Consider the following 20,878-nt stretch of genomic DNA (forward strand, 5'->3'; position numbering starts at 1 on the left):
ATAAAATAGAGGCCCATCATTTATGAATGCCTAATAATATTGCTGTTCTATGAGAAATGTTGAATATGAAGAATGCAGAGAAGCAGGAAAATCTACAAAGTGAAATAAGCAGGGCCAAGAATCCAATATACCCAATGACAACAAGGACAATAAAATGGGGGAAAGAATAATAACCAAATATAGTTTTTTTTTTAAAGAATGTCGCAAAATTTTAAAAAATAAGGTTGGCCTCAAAGAAAAGATATGAGGTAGGGATAGGGCATTGGTAGAGTTTACATTGTTTATATTGTCAGAGTGTTGTTTTTTCCCACATACCAATTTATTCTTCTTATTCTAATAATATTTCTGTTGTTATTAGGGATGGTTTTCTGAGAGGAGGAGTAAAATATGGAGGAAATCTTCATGATTTTAGAAAGATTTTTTTTAATAGGTGAAACTCTAGGTAAAATGTAAAAATATTAACAAATCTATAAAAATTATATATTCCTATTTTATCTTAACTTTTAATTAGACAAAATGAAGAATAATTTGTTGATAAGTTAAATTTTTTCATTTAGTTTATGAAGGCTGGGCAAAATACTGTATATTACCTAGTACGTTCATTTTCCATTTTCTAATGTGAAAAGAGACTTTCTTTCCCATATGACTTTTTTTTTAAGTGAGGCAATTGGGGTTAAGTGACTTGCCCAGGGTCACACAGCTAGTAAGTGTTAAGTGTCTGAGGCTGGACTGAACTCAGGTACTCCTGACTCCAGGGCTGGTGCTCTATCCACTGTGCCATCTAGCTGCCCCTCCCATATGACTTTAAAAATATCCTAATTTACTTGAAAATCCCTCTGCTTTACCTGAAAACAGCTCAGTATGATTTTAAGCAAAACAAATTACCAATACCTATATTAAATTTTCATTTGAAATACATTTTATTGAAGTCAATATATCATAGATATGTCAAGAGAGATACAAATAGGAGACAAAATGTTTCCCAGAAAATCTCTATTACAATTTTCATTGTTAAAAGAATGTCCAAAAAGTTGGAAATACACGTGAATTTAAAATTTAAAATATTGAAAATACCCAACAATCAAAATTGGACAGAAGTGAGAAAACTGGCTTGGAGGAGAAGGTCATGATACATAATAGAAGCTGTTCAATATATAAGCTCCAGCCAAAGCTTAACTTCAAGATTTGTAGCTGACAATTTTACTCTTCTGTCTTACACAACTAAGACTCAGGATTGTTATTTTTAAAAGCAGACTAAATAGGCAGATAAAGGAACTTTGCAGTGAGCAAAGACAGCCTTAGTTTAATTCAGTAAAGTTCAAATCATCAAACAATTATTAAGTGCTTTGTATATGAAAAACAATGGCCTTCCCTTACGTGGAACCAGGACATGGGCTAGAATGACAAGGAGCAGAGCAAAGGTAATCTTGACAAACGTTGCCTTTCTTAGAGTCTATTTAGTTATGTGGTCAATGAAAATATAATGGTTCCAAAAGGGAGCAGTTGTTCTGATCAGTGGAAAGAGAGTCACCATTTTGCTCAGTCATACTTGGAAATTGTTTTCCTCTCTGTCAGTAATCTGTGCCCTGAAAAATCATAGAGTCCTAGAGATAGGATGGAAATAGACAGTGGAGCTTATCAAGCCCAACCTCCTCATTATACACATGAGGAAACCAAAGTCATGAGAATTTAAATGACTTGCCCAAGGTCACACAACTAGTAAGTGGGGGTAACTACGATCAGAACCCAGTCTCCAGAGTTCACCCTGACTCAAAGTTTTCTTTTGTCTTTATTAACATTGAGATTTCTCTACAACTAGGAAGGAAGAATAGAAATATAAGAAATACCAGGATCCCAAAATAATGATTTTTCAGTATATACCCCAGATTACTTGATGAAAGAAACTGGAGGAGGTGAGAGGCACTTTGTCTTAAGTCAGGGCCAATTCTTTTGTCGTTTTAACTGACTGCATCTAGTCCAGGTTAGGACAATTCAGACTTAACAGTGCATACTTTCAAAGATGCCATAGTTTAGGTAGATGTCAGCATTGATTTCAGAGTCTGATGACACAAAGAAATGGCCATTTCTTCAATTCTTACAAGGTTTGAAAATAGGAAAAAATCATGTGGCTTGTTGCCAAGCATCTAAGAAAGCAGTACTTGCTCTTCAATTCCATTCTATTCTATACTTCAACCACAAGAAGAAAAGAGACCACAAAAGCTGGCATATAATGTTATATACATTATTTCACCTAAGACTAACCACAAACCTGTGGGGAAGCCTGACCAGTTCTTTTGAATTCCATTGTACAGGTAAGGAAACATTCTAAGGGACACAATAACTTGCTAAATTTCATATAGCTAGTTATTTGGTAGATGTAGATTTTGAATCAAGGTCCATGGATACTAATCCAATGAGATTGTATCTATTCAACAGGGACCAATTGCAACAACTTTGCAAGACAGAGTAGCATCTAATACAGGAACTAAGGAACTCTGGAACTTGAAGTTCTTAGGTAGCCATCTCTCACGGGAAAGAACCTTTGGCCTCTTCAACAAGAACATTTGGGATTTCAATAGAAAATTTTGTACCCATGTAGTGCCCTCTCTCCACCCCCTCTGTAGGTGACTATGGGGGCAGAGAAGGAGGAAGCAAGGGCAGATCAGAAGAGATTTAGATGGAAATGACAAAGATCTCTGCCATAAGGACACAGAGGAAGATAGAACACAAGAGATCAATCAGGCCACAGAAAATGTTCCTTTGTATCTGGCCTACCCTTGACTATATTCCACGGATACCCAGGCAATGAGCAAGCCAGGCAGTGAGATCAAAGTCTATTCAGCCCAGTTGATGAACTGTCTACTTGGAAGCAGTCAGAGAAAACTGGAGGTTGCTTCCTACAAACAGAACTGTGGGCAAAGAGAGAGAGAGAGAATGAGAGAGAGAGAGAGAGAGAGAGAGAGAGAGAGAGAGAGAGAGAGAGAGAGAGAGAGAGAGAGAGAGAGAGAGAGAGAGAGATAGCACTGGGAGTTGGGATATGCATTTCTACTGCCCACCTAACAACTTACCAGAAATAAGGCTGTGAGTGGCTTGGCATTTGGAAACCATATTTTAATCAATCAATAGACATTTGAGTATGTACTATATGCCAGCTACTGGCGAGAGAGATACAGAGATAGAGAGATAGAGACAGAGATGGAAAGAGAGACAGAGAGACAAAGAAGACAGAGAGAGAGAGAGAGAAGAAAGAAGGATAGAGAGAGATAGGACAGGTGATTTATTTCAGTGGTGTAGGGAATATTTTGGAGAAGGAACTCCCTTTGCCCATGTATATCAGCAACTTCTGTACAACTTAAGAGTTTTAGAGAGATGCTGGGGCATTGAAGTTAAGTGACTAGTCCAGGGTCACATAATCAGTATGTGACAGAAAATCTAGGTCTTCCAAACTCCAAGGCCAACCATCTTCTATGTCACTCTGACTCTAGAGAAAGAAAGTAAAAAATCAAAACTGGGAAAAGCTGCAGGTCCATTATATGTATTGTAATTATTTAAATATACCTCTAATTTTATTCCTTTTGGTGTGTCTATGCCTATAAATAAATAAGTAAACAAGCAAGTATAGATGAATGAATGATGCTATATACAGGTAAGCATGTCTGTTTGTTCATCCAGCCAGTGACATGGTTCCAAGCCTTGGATTTAGTGAAATAAAACAGCTTCAGGGATTAGCATGGGGGCTCCTATGAGATGGGGTCTTTAAACTATTCTTTAAAAATGTGGCTATCTAGAGAGAGATGAAACTGTGGGAGAGAAGGGCACTGGTTCTCAGTACAATGTTGGCATTTTCCCAGAGCTCCCTCTGCTGTGAAATCAAGGGTATTGAGCATGTACCTTCCCCCACTCTTTCATATTAAGGATAAGATCAGGTATGTATCTAGCAATGTATCTAGTGATTATATCTACATATAACCAGTGAGCAAAAAGCATTTATTAAGTACTTACTAGGTTCGAGGCACTGTGCTAAATGCTGGGGATAAAAAGAAAAGCAGTAAGACAATCCCTGACTTCTATGGCTCCCATTTTAATAAGGAAGACCATCATCATTGTCGTCATCGTCATATATATATAGCATTTTAAGGTTTGAAAAGCACTTTACATGTCATTTTATTAATTTCTCACAATGAGTATGAGAAGTAGGTACTATTATTATCCCCATTTTACAGATAAAGAGAAAGCCACAGAGGAGTTAAGTGACTCATTGTCACACAACTAATAAGTTTCTGAGACAAGATTTGAACTCAGGTCTTCCTGACTCCAAGTTCAGCACTACAGAAACCAAACCATCTAGTAGCCCCTAACATGCAACATACTATGCATGAAAAGATTCTGTACGTACAAGATAAACAGAGTAAATAGAAGGTAATCTCAGAAGGCAAGGTACTAACAACTGGTGATCTTAAGAAAGACCTCTCTGAGGTGCCACAGTGGATGGAGCACTGGCCCTGGAGTCAGGAGTACCTAAGCACAAATCCGGCCTCAGACACTTAACACTTACTAGCTGTGTGACCCTAGGCAAGTCACTTAATCCCAATTGCCTCACTAAAAAAAAAAAAAGAAAGATCTACCCAAGAAAATGGGAACTGACCTGAGTCTTGGAGGAAGTTAGGAAAAATCAGGAAACAAAGGTGAGGAGGGGGACTGTCCAAGTATAAAGGAAAGTGAAATTGGGAAATGTGGTGTCATGTGTGAGGAATAGTAAGCAGACCAGCATAGCTGAATTACAGAGAGAGAATAAGAGAGTGAAGTGTAAGAAGACTAGAAGATAAGAAGGGGCTAAGTTGTAAAGGGCTTTAAAGGCCAAACAGGGGATGTAATATTTGATTCTTGGCAGTAACAGACAGCCACTGGACATTTTTGAGTAGGAAGGAAACACACTTTAGATTGAATGCTGGGCCTGTGGTCATGAAGACCTGAGTTCAAATCCAGACTCACATTTACTTGCTTTATGGCCACGGGCAGATCACTTGTCCTTTTTGCCTCAGTTTCCTCAACTATAAAATGGAAACACACACATATGGTTGTTGCTCAGTCATTTTTCAGTCATGTTCAAGTCTCTGTGAACCCATTTGGGGTTTTCTTGACAAAGACGCTGGAGTGATTTGCCATTTTCTTCTCCATCTCATTTTACAGATGAGGAAACTGAGGCAAACTTGGTTTATTGACTTGCCCAGAATCACAAAGCCAGTTTCTGAGGCCAGATTTAAACTCTATCTTCCTGACTTCATGCCTGGCACTTTATCACCATAACATCTAGCTGACACATATACATACCTATATACATACACATATACCTATACACACATACATATATACATACACATATACCTATATACACATATATACATACATATCCATATATGTATATATATATAAACATGCACTAAAGATGAAGGTAAAAATGACCAAATTTGATAACAAATTGGATATGTGGAACAGATGGAATCAAAGATGACACCAAGCTTGTGATGGTAGGTGACAAAGATGATGATGGTATCCTTAATGATTATAGAGAAGATGGAAAGGGAAACTTATGGGAGGAAAGATAATGAATTCTGTTTTGTGCATGTTGAGTTTGAGATGATTCTGAGACGTCCAATTTGCAGTGCCCCAAAGACAATAATGTGGGACTGGTGTGCAGAAGATAAGATTTAAACATAAAGATATGAGAATAATTTGTATGGAGATGATAATTGAACCCATGAGAGAGCTGATGAGTACAGAGCAAGAAGAGAAGGGCACCCAGGACAGAGCCTTGGGGAATACCTACATCTAGTTAGTCATGATGACAGGAAGATTCAGAAAAAAGACAAAACCAAACCAAACAAAACTGAGAAGGAGTGGTCAAGTAGGTAGGAGGAAATCTAGTAGAGAGCAGTATTATAAAAAGTTAGAGAGGAGAGAGTATACAGGAGGAGATGGTGATCTACAATGTCAAAGATCCCATAGAGGTCAAAAAGGATGAAGACTGAGCAAAGGCCATTAGAGTTGGTAATTAAGAGATCATTAGTAACTTTATGGAAGGCAGTTTCAGTTGAATGATTAGGCTAGAAGCCAGAATGCATATGGTTTAGAAGGGAGTGAGAGGAAAGGAAGTAGAAGAATGGAGTTTAGATAGCTTTTGCAACGATTAGATGAAACAGAAAAGAGAGATACAGGATGACAATGAGGATGTCTGCACCTGTAAAAATTCTGGGGAAAAGCAAGTTTCTAATATAAAAGCTAGACTTTGAAAAAACACCTATAAAGGAACCATTTTCATATAGTTGACATTAAAAGTTAACTGTTACAAAATCTAATATATATATATATATATATATATATATATATATGGAGAGACAGAGAATTCTAAACAGATTTTTTAAAATATTGCATTGGACTTTTACATTTCTAAATAGTTAATTGGCTAGTTCATTCCGATGTTTGCATATTACTTTATTTTTCACCCTAACTTCTGAAATGTGAACATGTCTTGCTTCAAATAGGCATAAGCCTCCTATACTTTCTTTAACTCTTCTTCACAAATCACTATGTGTTTAGAAGGATGCTGGTGTGAGCAAGGTACATCTCCTGATTTCAAAGAAAGTGCTACTCTAAAAATAACAAATATTATGAGGAATTATTGGGAATCCCATAGGATTTCAAACAGGAAGCACTGTAGTGTAGAAGAAAGGGCATTAGTGCTTGAGATGGGACCCATGTTCAAGTCTCTCCACTGACAAACAAAATGGCTAACTAGTCAAGTCACTTCATTTCTGAGCCTCAATCTCCCTTTGGGAAGGTGGGAATATAATAAGTATAATTAACTCAAACCCCACCCCTCTTCCAATTTACAGAAGAATTGGCCAATTCTATTGGGCTTAGTGATTAAGGACTTGGTGTTTGGGGATGGTGTGGTGGACCCTGTGATGACAACAGGGGAAGGGAGAAGCAACAGAAGGATTGGCTATAGAGCTAAAAACCAGGGGACAGCTAGGTGGCACAGTGCATAAAGCACTGGCCCTGGATTCAGAAGGACCTGAGTTCAATTCCAGCCTCAGGCACTTGACACTTACTAGTTGTGTGACCCTGGGCAAGTCACTTAACCCTCATTGCTCTGCAAAAAAAAAAAAACCAAAACAAAACAAAACAAAAAACAACTCACTCAGAAAACTTTAAAAGAAGAGACAATTACACTTCTCCCATTCATCTCTCTCTCTCTCTCTCTCTCTTTCTCTCTCTCTCTCTCATATTCTGGAAGATGCGGTAGGTGCATTCTTTTACGGACCTCCTATGAGTGAGGAGAAGAGCTGCAGCAAGGGAAGGACCCCTCTTGCCCCTAACAGTGATACACATAGCAGCAGTGCGTACATTTGCTCCTTAGGTAAACTTGAACCTGGGCCTTAGGCCTTTGACCACTTCTTCAGCTTTGTGTTTCTTTCACTGAGAATAGTGACTGCTGGACTTGTGGCTCTAGCACTATCACTCAGATAGGATTCTATAAAGGGATAAAATAGGGCACTCACAGTTCATTGAACATTGAACACAAGGATGCTTACTTTGCTCTAACACAGCCAGGATATGTAAAAAAGGCATGATGGCACTTAAATTCACCAAGTCTGAGGGTCCTACATTCCATTTTGCTGGGACTTTTTATATCCATAGATATCAGAGAAGCTGGATTCCATTAAATTCCAGGGCCAACTTTTTCCCAGGCCTGTCTCATATTGGTTGTATAAAGTGGGAGGGGAGAGGAGGGAAATAAGCTATGTTAGGGAAACCAGGGCAAATCAATTAGGCCAATCAGGTCGGGGAGGGAGTTGGAGGAACAGCTTTTAGTAAGACCTATCACTGTTGTGGGTTATATTCCCATTTGGGGAAACCCTAAAGATGAGCCAGACTTAAGCATCATATGATTTCCCCCAGGGTTCTGGGAGATGTTTGGGGGGGGGGCATGGATGAGGAGCTTACAGAGCCAAGAGTGTATAGAGAAAAAGAAACCAGATCTGAGAGCACAAGCCCAGAGTCAAGGGCACCTTAGTGAAAGACAGCAAGGACCCTAACTCTCCTGGGTCTGAAATGAGATTTGTTGGTAATAGAAAAATAATACCTTTGCCATCACCCTTACAATATATATTTTGGGGGGGCAGGGCAATGGGGGGTTAAGTGACTTGCCCAGGGTCACAAAGCTAGTGAGTGTCAAGTGTCTGAGGCCAGATTTGAACTCAGGTACTCCTGAATCCAGGGCAGGTACTTTATCCACTGGGCCACCTAGCTGCCCACCCTTACCATATTATCAGCCAGGCAATCAACTAACATTTTTTAAGCAGTTACCTTGTGCCAGACACTGAGCTAAATGCTGGGGATATAAAGAAAGGCAAAAGGCAGTCCCAGTGGGCAGCTAGGTAGCACAGTGGATAGATAAAGCACCCGCCCTGGATTTAGGAGGACCGATCTCAGACACTTGACACTTACTAGTTGTGTGACTCCGGGCAAGTCACTTAACCCTCACTGCCCCATGCAAAAAAAAAAAAAAGACAGTCCCTGCTCTCAAGGAACTCATAGTCTAATAGGAAAGCATTTCACAAAGTGCTATAAAACATGTTATTTTAGCTTATTTCAGGGGTAGGGGAGGTATAATGTTAAAGGAAAAGAACTGTCACCAGGGTCAAGAGTTCCTGGCAATACTTATATATGCTTACATGTCCAAATGCAAAGCACACTGAATACAAAGTATTTTACAGAACACATATACAATAATGTTTCTCCACATGTACAAACAGACACAGAAAGTCACCATTCATAGGCCCTTTTCTCTAATCTGGTACCAAAATGAGAAGAATGGAAGGGCATAGACATATAAAAATGGGACCCATAATACCTGCTCTCTTTCTAATGAAAGCTGAGTCTTTTTCATGTGGTGTTTTCACCAAAGGGAGAAGTTTCCATTTTAGGACAGTGATGTCAGTAACATGGAGGCTAAGGAGACCATATCCAGGAATGATCGTTCTTTCCTGAAAATTTATTGATGTGTTATTGGCATTAACAGTGTCAATAATTCATAGTAAAAGAGGAAGTCTCCATAAGGTAAGTCATAGTGACTATGTAATCAATATGTAGGACCACTGTAAATAATGGATCATTATATACCAGCCAGATAATACTTGATCATGAACTTCAAAACAGATCTTATTAATTATTTGTTTTCCCAGCTTGAGACTGAGGTATATAGATTAACCTGAATTACCAGCTGTACTTCCATTCATGAATATGCAGTTTGCTTCTAATAGATCAATTTAAAGCAGGGGTCATTACTCTTTTTTTTGTCCTGGACCACTTTGCCATTCTGGTGAAGCCTATAGACCCTTTGTCAGAATCATATTATTAAAAGACTAAACTGAGTGGGATTACAAAGGAAACCAATTACATTGAAATATAGTGATCCAAAAATATTGTTTTATATCAAGTTTACAAAGCCTAGGTTAAGTACCCCTGAAAAGAACAAAAAACCTGTTACCCAAAGTATGTGGTCTAAAAGTATGCCCGAATAATTTGTTTCTGCCTTGCATTTTGTGGTTTAAATCACAGCAAATAAACACGGCCAAAAAAAGAGTTGCTTTTCTCTCCTGTCATACTATATTGGGTCACTTTGTGCCATGATATGATATAATATAACTGAATGCAAGGAGACACATGTCCCTTCTCATTGGAGATTTAAAGAAACAGTTGAGTATTTTGTTTTGTTTTGTTTTTGTTTTTGTTTTTTACCCTGTGGGAAGCAAAATATGTCAGGTGCCCAAAAGTAGCTAAAGGAACTTTGTGATCAGCTCTATGCTACTCACTGCATTTTTTTTGGATGCTGTAGCATTTTGAAATTAACAGCAATTCTTCCATAGAGTGAAAAACATCAAAATTTCTGTTCATTACAATGATTATAAAAATCAGATTGTAATTTCAGGATGTTTTCAAATGCACTCTAAAAAGTCTTAATGTAATCATGAAACCCCAGACAAGATGCTCATTTCAAAGAGTACCATTGAATTGATTTTGCTTCTTATTCGATAAATTTAGCTAAAGCTTCCTTCATTAAAAAAGCAAGCATTTCACATTCCATATTTGATTAAGGAACTAGTCCTCTAAAATATCTGAGGTTGATAGTCATTCCCTAACTTCATGCCAAGACCTAACACAATTTGATATGTGTTTTTATTGTACCCTCATGTTCCTATGTAAAATGATACAGATAGCCAAGATTGATTTATTTGATTTGTGATTTTCAACTGCTGGATTGTAGCTACAAGTATGTGAAACCAAAATAAAATGTCAGGTGAAAAGGCAAATGCAAGGGTGGTGTGACTCCATGGGTTTCTACCTCAGCAAATTCCTGGGTAGTTTGGAAATAATAAAAAGAACAAGAATAAGCATAAGCATATTATCTCCTTCCTCCCCCTGTGTTATTTCAGCCTAGGAGCTCTTTGCCTTGTCTTTGTTACATTGCTTCTCCATTTAAAACTTTAGCTCATCCCTAAAACTCTTTGACATATTCCATCCCTATGTTTTGCTCTTTCTTAAATTCCATACCACTTCTCTAATAAAAATAGTATCTATGCATTGTAAGTGAATAAGAGTCATAAAAATCAATCATCTCAAAAGGGGAAGGAAGTACACAAGATTATATATAAAAAGATGGTGTTATTTCTGGGACAGTGGCATATCACTGTACATTTGCTAATTACAAGAAATGCACATTAATGTCAAAAATAATGCCATTTCCTTACATTTTATTGTTTGGAGATGGTTCTGTTTATCAGTTTTTAATGTGCTCTTTGAAAACTGACGTGTACTTTACCCACATCTCTTTAGGAACACAGGGATTCAGAGACTGGATAAAATACTTTCATGCTTCCAACACAAACCTGAGAGGGTAATTAAACAGATGGTAACAATAAACCGAATCTCAAAACATCAGGGACTAGAGTCCCTTATTAAAAGTATGCAAACACTGAAGGAAAGAAAAAACTCTGGGGAAGGGTTTCAGCAGCTAGCACCTTTGAGCCAGCCTGTACCTCAGGAGTAGGGGCTAATAGCATATTTAGAAAGCCATTTCAACCCTTCACCACTCCCCAAGAGAGATGGGGTATATCCACACCCAACCCCCTAAATCTGAGTAGAGTACAAAAGGTGCTTAGAGTACAAACTAAGTGAGTGTGAGTAGACTACAAACTGTTCTTATAAAGTAATGAGAATGAATTTCATGTTTAACTTTTGCATTTAATAGCCTTAAATTATAGTAATGCAGTCTATGTCATCAGGAAGTGCAACTCAGGCAGTTTATGCTTTTAGCCCAAAGTCTGGGTATCCTAATAAAACAGAAAAACTTAAGGATTTAGATGGCAACCATGAATTAGGGAGAAGAAATTTTCTTTGTTCTTTTTAGTCTGGATAATGGAAATATAATTTTTATCAGATGAAGACAATAGTTGCAAATTGACCCCATCCATGCTATGTTCTCATTCTCTCTCTCTCTGTCTCTGTTTCTCTCTGTCTCTGTCTCTCAGTTTTTATCTGTCTCTCTCTGTCTCTGTTTTCTCTGTATGTGTGTCTCTCTCTCTGTTTCTGTGTGTGTGTGTGTGTGTGTCTCTCTCTCTGTTTCTCTCTCTGTCTGTGTGTGTCTGTTTCTCTGTCTCATCCCTAAAACTAGTGATCCACCAGAATCTCATCAAAATACTCCAACTTATTCTGCATGTTGTAGAAGCTTCAAAATACCCCCAAGCTATATCTACAGAGGTGAAGTATGAATATGAGCAATTTTTTAGACATTTGGGGGGATAGACAGACAGATAAATGGATGATAAACATTCCGATAAATATCTAAATATGTTCTCTTGAACTTTTCCCCTAACATTCCATTATCTACTTCATTTTGAAATTGTGCTGATACAAATAGTGCTAATTATAAGACATAAGTAATATCCTATACAATAGGACCCAAGTGTGAATCTCACTTCTACCACTTACTATCTGTGTGAACTTGAAAAATGCATTTATCTCCTCAGGCCTCTGTTTACTTTTATGTAAAATAACCTATGAAATTCCATCCATCTCTAATGCCATTACCATATGAATTTTGAGAAAGGCATTTAGTCAAATATTTTCCAAGTACATCATGATGTACATGTTTTTTAATAAATAGTGCTGATCTCCCCCAAATAAGTAAATAAAATTAGTAGTTAAAGGCTTATTGCTGGAGGGGGGGCTTATTTTACATAGATATAGGAAAAACTGAATCAGAATTCCTCAATTTATCTTTGCTATTTAGAGATTGAGATGGACAGGGCTGGGGGAAAATGAGATGAAGAAAACAAGTCTTTAAGCTTCAATTTCCTCATCTATAAATTAAGGTGATGAACTGTGTAATTTAAACTCAAAGTTCCTCTCCTCCAACACTTCATACACATTTTAATCTTCACAATACCATTCTTTAACTTTTTTGTATTAATACATTTTAAAAAATATTCTTCCCTGCTTTCCCACACAAAAGCATGTTTTAAATCAAGTTTCATTTGGAACATTAGCTATCAAACCCCATCTACAGTATGTTTCCAAGTGGTTTTTATTAGATTTCCAAATTATTTTAAGATTGAAAGGTATTAGAAGCAGGGAATAGGGAGAAAAAAATCATAATTTGGAGGATGGGAGAAGTGTGGTTGATGCCATATGGGGTATTAGGTAACCATTTTAATTAGCATATATACTTTCAAATTACTGATTATGAACATTAGGGGACCTAAGATTTTGATTCATCAGTAATTCTCCTTTATGTCTATACTAAGATTTAAAAATGAGACCTCTGGCTCTGATTCTCAGATCTCAGAGCTATCACATGTGCCTGTAGAATCTGTTTTACCTGGAATCTCCAGTACTGCTCTGCCCCCTTGTGCTATGATAGTGAACTCAACAGAATCAGAGTTCGCCTTCATCTTTGTACATGAACTAAAAAAAAAAACAAACAAACAAACAAAAAAACCCCACCACTGTCACTTTTCACTTTTCTGGCAAGTTCAAGGTCAGTGTCTAGCTATTTTCAGCTCATCTCGTCTTGATCCATGCAGAGAAATGACAAGGTAACGTGATGCGGGGTCAGCTGTATTACAGGAACCGTTACATAAACGGAGAAAGTGGAAATCAATCCTAGCTGACAATGTCTTCAGGATAATCAGAGCTCACTCGATGCCGCTGTCAGCTCCCCGGCATCAAACACCATGTTACTTCTGTCAGATCTATTTAATAAAACTCTATTCCCACATTTAGCAAATCATATATATATATATACATTTTTTTAAACAAGCTTGATATCATTTATAGCATGAACCATCTGAGAACTCTGCATTTGGAAACAGTCTCTACCCCCCTTTGCCCCTACCAGTTCACTGAAAAGACATTTTAGCTTACACTAACTGTGGTGCCTTGCCTTGTATTGGCACTGGCATCAGATGGAAGCTACTAACGTGAAGTGTGCCGTGCTTTGTGTGATCTGCTCAGGCTTTTCCTGCAGACTGTTGCATCTTCTACAGACAAGTCAATCCCACTATCCCAACATACCCCCTCAAGATCATTTGCTAGAGCTGTGGATATTTTTCTCTTGGATATTAGTCTCTAGAATACCCTTTTCCTTAAAAAAAAAAATCCTTTGCTCCCCACCTTCTCATTTTTCCTAATGCACAATTAGGAACATAATATTTAACAAGATGTTCCCTGTTAGTGGTCCGTGTGTTGCAATGAGAGCATAAGGTATGCCAGTTTAGGGAAAGAATAGCTATTCCATCCCACCCACCTTGTGCTCCCATGGAACTGCCAAGCATGCAGTACTCCATTGAAGAACAATTTACCATAATATTAGTTGTCAGTAAATTCAAAGACGGAACTCCTAAAGCTATAAAATGGATTAGAAGCAATTTAAAAAAGAATTAACAAACTAGAGTAAGAGTATACTGTCAACAAACAAATGCTTCATCATAGCACTGTAATTTGGAATTTTAATTACCCCTCTGCTTCTGTAACAAAACAATGTCTGAACTGGCAGCTATTTGAATCTCTCACAGGTCATTGAGCATTCTAGTTAATTACTCTATGAATAGCCTGTTTTTCTCCCCTCTGGAAACACGTTTCTAATGGCAGTCAAGGTCTGACAAATGTGTCATCTACATAATTAGCTAGGAAGCAACACAAAACATTAAACATGCTTTGTGCCGACAACTATCAAAACATTTCATTTGTTGTCAATTATTCATTACTTTGTAGGTTCTGAAGGGGTTGTTATTATGGAAATAAGTCCAGATGCTAACAAGGTTAGAGTTTGGGATTCAAATTAGTAATCAGAGGACTAACTTTAAAAAATGTATCTCATGTACATTCATAGCCATGTTCAATCAGTAGGACATCACAAACAAATTTAGCTATGTCCAAGTTTCAATAGTCCCGGGCCCTGCACAGACTGACACTCCTTTGGAAGACTAGAGCTATCTCTTTGAAGTGCCGGCCTCTAAACCGAACTAATAAACTTTTTCAACCTTTGGCAAGCCTAATTTGTGCTTAGTAAACAGAGTAAAGATTTTCACAGCATGAGATGATGTGGGATTGCAACAGCAAAGGGAAATAAAAAGCATTGAAAGCTTTTTTTAATCTTTTCCCCCAATCCTGCAGCAAATTGTGGAAAGGTCAAAAGTCCAGTTATTAAAGCTTTTTGTCTGTGCGGAATACACTGGACCAGTTAGCTTTGGTAATGCCTGAATCTGATGTCGCCTGGACTTTTACTATTTCTGACATTCTGACTCCTTTATTATACTCGTAATATTGTGTAGGAAGGCAAGAGCAGAAGTATTATCTTGAAAGCTACACTCGCAAATGTAGATAGGCAGGATTAAAAGATATTCACAACAAAATTGACCTCTCCATGCCAAAGAAAACGCCATTAGAAGGAACATTATTGCAAAATCCTATCTGCAGGTTAGATCTAGCTTGATCCTCATTCCACCAGGCTCTAGTTTCTCCTTGAAAACCAAAATGGCTTATGTGTGCCATCCTCCACAGTCCAATAGAGATTAGGAACAAAACACTATCCTTATAATGATGAGATAAGAAAGAGTTAACTGCGGACTGCAGCATATATAGGGAGCCCATAAGAAGTAGCCTCAAATGAGAGCAACAGGAATCATCTTTGTTTAAGACTCTGCCTCATCTAATTTACTTATTTTGTATGGATTGTTTGATCAGATCTTTGTGCTAAACAAGTCAGATATGACAGACATATACATACGGATCAAGGAAAGACAGAGACAAGTCTATCAGAAGAAATCAATGAGATGGGTTTTCTGAATCGCCGACAAAATAATATTGTGCTGTGGTGCCAGGAAATAATTTTATGCTGGATGCTGAGAATGCCCAGTTAATAAAGATGATCAGCCACTTGCTAAGAGGAAATAATTGTCAGTATCTCTATTTTTCAAAGCAGGAACACATCAACATCTTACACTAAATAGGGCACATTAAAATAAGCTTTAATAATCTTTATGCAGAAGGAAACTAATCCATTTTCAGATCAGACGATCCACAGCAATAAAAGGAAATCATCAAACTAAAAACAATTTTAGAAATGGCTGCAGACTCTCATTTAATTAACATGCAACAGATAATATATTTATGAGGAAGTCAAAATATTTAGGAAGCCTATAATCCTGTAAGCCTTAATGTGGTATAAAAAAAACACACAAATAAATGCAAAGTGTTACTGTTACACATGCCTGCCTGATCAATGGTTTTCACATATCGATCTATAAATGGAGTTGACAGTCTGTGTTGGCTGCACATTTTCCAAGCAGCTCTATTTTTGTACAAAACCAATACGGGCAATTACCTTTGTTGGAGATGCCAAGTCTTATCAATTCAATGTGATTTAGTGTCATTTTAATTAAATATCAGGATCCACTTCAGGACAATTTATACAAACAAAGCCTCATACTTGACTATAAGCTTGATTTGAAGTAAACACGGACAAGCTCGGGAATCTCATAATATTTCTCCAAAACTCTGCTAAACAGAAGGCTTATATTTTTAGCAATTTTTATGTCTGCCTTTTTGGCTAGCCACAACTTTGGCAAGTATTCTATGATCACAGGAATAAGGAACAAAAGAAAAGTGTTTCCTGTCTTCCCAATAACATATTTTTTAAAAAAGAAGAAGAAATAAAACAACACAGGCTGTTTGGTAACAGAAAAGAGGGCTCTGATATGTTAACATTCTTGAATGATGAGACTCCTAAGTCTCAATCAGAATACCAATAAAAAAAGACTCGGAATTATTTGCATTAGTTATGAATGAAGCAATGAACTTCAGTCTGGTTTAAGAGATGAAAATAGTGAATATTCATACAGCTTTGTGGAGGAGATACCAGCATTAGATGTAGAAACTGCTCTTGCTTGCTAAAGCCAGTGTTTGCAGTTTCATGATTTCCTCTATTTAAACTCTTCATTAATATCTATTCTAAACTGTCTAGTATGCTAGCACATTCCTATTATAAATAAGACCAACTAGAAAGCATGAGAAACTGCACTAAGCTTTTCAAATGAGCCAGTTGCTGTATTGCATATTAGCGTTTTTAGCTTTTAAAGGGGCACAATTCACTTGCCTCTGCATGTATATAAGCTGAACATTTTGCCTATCTTGTCACACTACGGAAAAGAAGAATCAGTCCACCTTGAGACAGATAAATTCTGGGTGTTGTGGAAGTGATTACTGATTACTTAGACCAGTGAGCTCTTCCCTGTCGATACAGGTTACTAGATCGTTTTCATTGATATACTCCCATGCTCCACACCATTTCCCAGGTAGCAATGCTCAGATTGCTATTTTAATTTTGCAGAGGCTTTACTCTATTGATCAAGTGAAAAATGATTACTTGGTATCTAAAGAAAACAGGAGACATATTTAATATATTTCTAAAAGATTAGCAATACAATAATAACAGGGGCATTGATAACTGATTTTCTCCATCTAAATTGCCTCTAGGAAGTTAAGGAGAGAAAAAACAGAATAAGCTTAATAGATGCACATTCACAGGCACATATATTAGGTGCAAATTAATGTGGCTACTATACACTTTAACATATTTACCTACTTCAAGCTATAGGTCAGAACACAGATTATATACTAATAAGACAATGATACACTATGCTCTAAATAGTGTCCTGAATAACAAAGTCACAAAGTGCTATAGTTATTAATTGATTTTGTAAATATATATATATGTATTTGTGTGTATGTATATATATATTTATATACATATATACATATATGTATATATATCAATAAAATAAGAAAAAATCTAAGTCTCACATACTGGGCAGAAAAGGTTAGGTTTCTGTCCCTAAAACTGTAGGAAACACCCATACTAATGAGATCACAGTTTATTTGAATATTTAGGTTTTTTTTCACTCTTTAGAAATCATTCCCATCATCATTGCTACCACCAAATACATGATGAATACACATCTATATAAGATTTTAGGTTTTACAAAGTGTTTCACATATCCTAACACATTCCATCCTCGTAACAATCTTATAAAGGAGGTGTTATTATTATCCCTATTTTACAGACGAATAAATTGTGGTCCAGAGAGGGTTAGTGACTTGTCTAGTGTCATATAGCTAGTAAGTGCCAAAGAAGGGGATGCAAATTCAGGTCTTCTTGACTCCAAGTCCCTGGACTTGATTCATTGTTACACCCAGTTGCCTCACAGAGCCTCACATAATGACCATTGTATCCAAGATGCTATTAAAGTATTTCAAAGTTTGGTCTGCGTGAGGTCAAATCTATCACTGCCCACTTAAAGCAAGGCTTTCAGTATACTTTGCTTAGAAATCATGTTTTAATTGAGTATCTACATTCATTCCTTATGAGATCTGTCACTTACTACTTGTGCTCTTTGAGCAAGTAAATTAACCTTTTTGGACCTCAGTTTCCATATCTGTAACTGGAGATTGTTGGATCTAATAACCCTAAAACTCCTTCCAGCTCTAAATCTATGATTCAATGATTTCCTTGCCTTCATCTTGTCTCTCTACCACCACCACCACCCTCATCATCATCACCACCACCACCACCACCCCCCTCTGGCCCCAATTGAGCTCTTGGTTTGGCTTGAGCAGATAACTTTAACAGGCTTGTTTGAATAAATATGCCAAAATACTTTTCATTCTGTCAATATCTAGTCAGAAAATTGTGCATGGCAAAAAGAGATGAAAAGAACTGAGACAGAAAGGAAATTAGTGCCATGGCAAGCTTTCAATATCGCACATCTGAGCCAAGTTTTCTTGGTGAAATGACATATCCTAGCGAAAATACCCCTTTTATGTGATTATGCACTGAGTAGACATAATCCAAAGTAACTTTTTTCATTCCTTACCCAGAAATATACATGGTCCACACGAAGGATTCTGAAATGGAAGCTAGGATAATTACATCTCATTTCACTTCACCAAACTCTTACTCTCTACCAGTCCAGCATACAACCCCCTAAACTAAAGTTATGTAACAAGGTAATATCAACAATGAGAAACTGCATGATCAAATCCTGCCCAAAAGTGAAAAATGCTAATTTTGTCTCATTTAGCAGCTGGATACAGAAATGCTCATTAGTTTTAAGAGGGTTAATCCTTTTAACTTTTGCATATTGATATGCCAATTATGCCTAATTGTACAAGAGGCATCAGTCAAGGTAATAGTGCATAAACACATGAAAGTTATTAAGTACATCCCAACATGTAATAAAGTAGGTGTTAATTGGTAGCTGAGTTCTGCAGGCTATTGAGGTGGATAATTCATTGAGAGATGGATCACTTGTAATTTCTCTACATAATTCCTTCTGCAGTCTCATGCTGTGATGTTTTCATGCTTGTCAAAAACAACTGCAGCCTAGTGCCTTTTGTTAAACACAGCCAATAAAATATGTTAGGCATCATTAAATATACTTAACTTTTAAACTTTTTCAAAGGTACAGTTCTTACTGATAATACATTCTAGCATTTCCAATAATTTACTGTAAACACTGTCTCGAGTTCAGGGTTGAGGAACATGGTCGTTGGTGGAAAAGCTAAGTCAGGTTCCCAATGCATTTCCAGCTGATGATGATACTTTCAAATGAGAAAGTAAATAAAGGGAAATGAATCTCTCATTAGTTACCTTGATCTAAAGAGATATTTCTCACTCCAGAAATATAATCATTGCCTTCCCAATGCCAAATTTGTCTAAGTCGACTGAAGAAAGGATGATTAAAATCATATATTTCTCTAGCCCCCGAGAAGAAATAGCTGTGGCTTAATTTTGCAATTGAACTTAGAATGAAAAATGCAGAATAAATACAATTGGTAACAGGCTACCCAGCAAGTTTATTCCATTTAATAACTCAGTTAGTGATCTGAATATTTCATGGGCACCTACTATATTAAAAGAACATCCAATTAATAGCCCACATGATTCAAAAAGGTGACTGCGATTCAGAGCCTATCCCTAGCTAACCTATTTCTCACTCTTGATCTTGCTGTGAGAACAAAATAGATATGAAATCCAAAAGAGTGGCTAACGTTGCATCAATAATTTTGTAACATCATATGGCCTCAGCTGCAAGTTACCACCATTATGGAAGAAAATTAACCAGAGGAGACTCATAGCAATCAGTTCGTTTAGTAGCTCAGGATGAGTGCAGGGGCAGGGACACAATTGGCAATAGAGTTCATCTCCAACTATTGTATTTCACATCTTTTTGTGGAGAGATTCTTTTGAATCTCAACAAAAAAGACTAACTTGCCAAACGTTAAGCAGCCATGCTCCTTTGGTCCTTTAGACCATCATCATATTCCAATGTCCAATAATTTTTTACCTTCTAATATTTGGCAATTTTGAAAGAGGGACACTCTTTGGGGGAAGATTTTTTTAATTTTCAGTTTCTTCCTAGCTAATTTTAGCCCCTGGCTTTGGGAAGTGATGTACTGTATTTGGAAGTACAAACACCACATGCTAGCATAGCCTCATTATTTTTATGACACTGAAGCATGATAGTGGAGGCCCTTAAAATGAGTCAAAGGTGCTCTTCAGTCTACCACCAAATCCATTTTATAACTCTGGATTAAGCCCAGTTCTTCCTCTCACAACTGGGGTGGGGGTGAGGAGAGGTTATTATGACTATAAGTAGGAAGGATAAAACACATTACAGAAGCAGTTTTCTTATGCACATTACAAGAACAGATAGAGCAAGAGTAATTAGCTTTAGAAAAAAATTAACACTAACAATTTCTATGGCAGTAAATTCACAGTATTTTACTTACAGGTTCAGTGACCTTCCCAATATCAGTAAGGATCATGGATTTACTCTGGCTCAGTCTGTCATGGTGGCTGTTGGCATTTTTGATCCTCATTTGTACAGCTCCTGTGCTTTGGTGGGAAGAGGTATCAGAACTGGTAGAACTCTGCATGTTAGAGTGCTATCCTGAAAAATTGCAAAAATATTATATTATTTTAAGTATATACATTCTCTTAGCAGAACATAACATTGCCTGTTAATCATCAGGGTAAAAAGATTAAACAAATGGAAAAGACAGCTTCTGAGTACTAATGACCAGAGTAATTACTTTGTAGTTGTTTTTATCAATTAAAGAACTTCTAACATGTAAAAAAATTATACAAGCTTAAAGAACTTCAAAAGTAGGCAGATATTATTACTCTAATAAAACAAGCACACAGGATGGTGTCAACCAAAAACCACAATATCAACTAGGAAATACATAGGGG

General features: G+C 37.0%; 1 protein-coding gene across 1 annotated transcript in view; it reads right to left on the reverse strand.

The window, feature by feature from the left end:
• The window catches only part of ARHGAP15 (Rho GTPase activating protein 15), an 880,171-nt gene that overhangs the window by 820,783 nt on the left and 38,510 nt on the right, over positions 1 to 20,878 (reverse strand). Inside the window, exon 2 of the mRNA XM_043990715.1 lies at positions 20,416 to 20,576. Within this exon, the coding sequence (XP_043846650.1) occupies positions 20,416 to 20,562 (147 nt within the window). The 5' untranslated portion in view covers positions 20,563 to 20,576. The remainder of the gene's footprint in view (positions 1 to 20,415; positions 20,577 to 20,878) is intronic.

This window comes from Dromiciops gliroides, chromosome 3, assembly GCF_019393635.1.
Source record: "Dromiciops gliroides isolate mDroGli1 chromosome 3, mDroGli1.pri, whole genome shotgun sequence".
In the NCBI taxonomy this organism is placed as follows: Eukaryota; Metazoa; Chordata; class Mammalia; order Microbiotheria; family Microbiotheriidae; genus Dromiciops; species Dromiciops gliroides.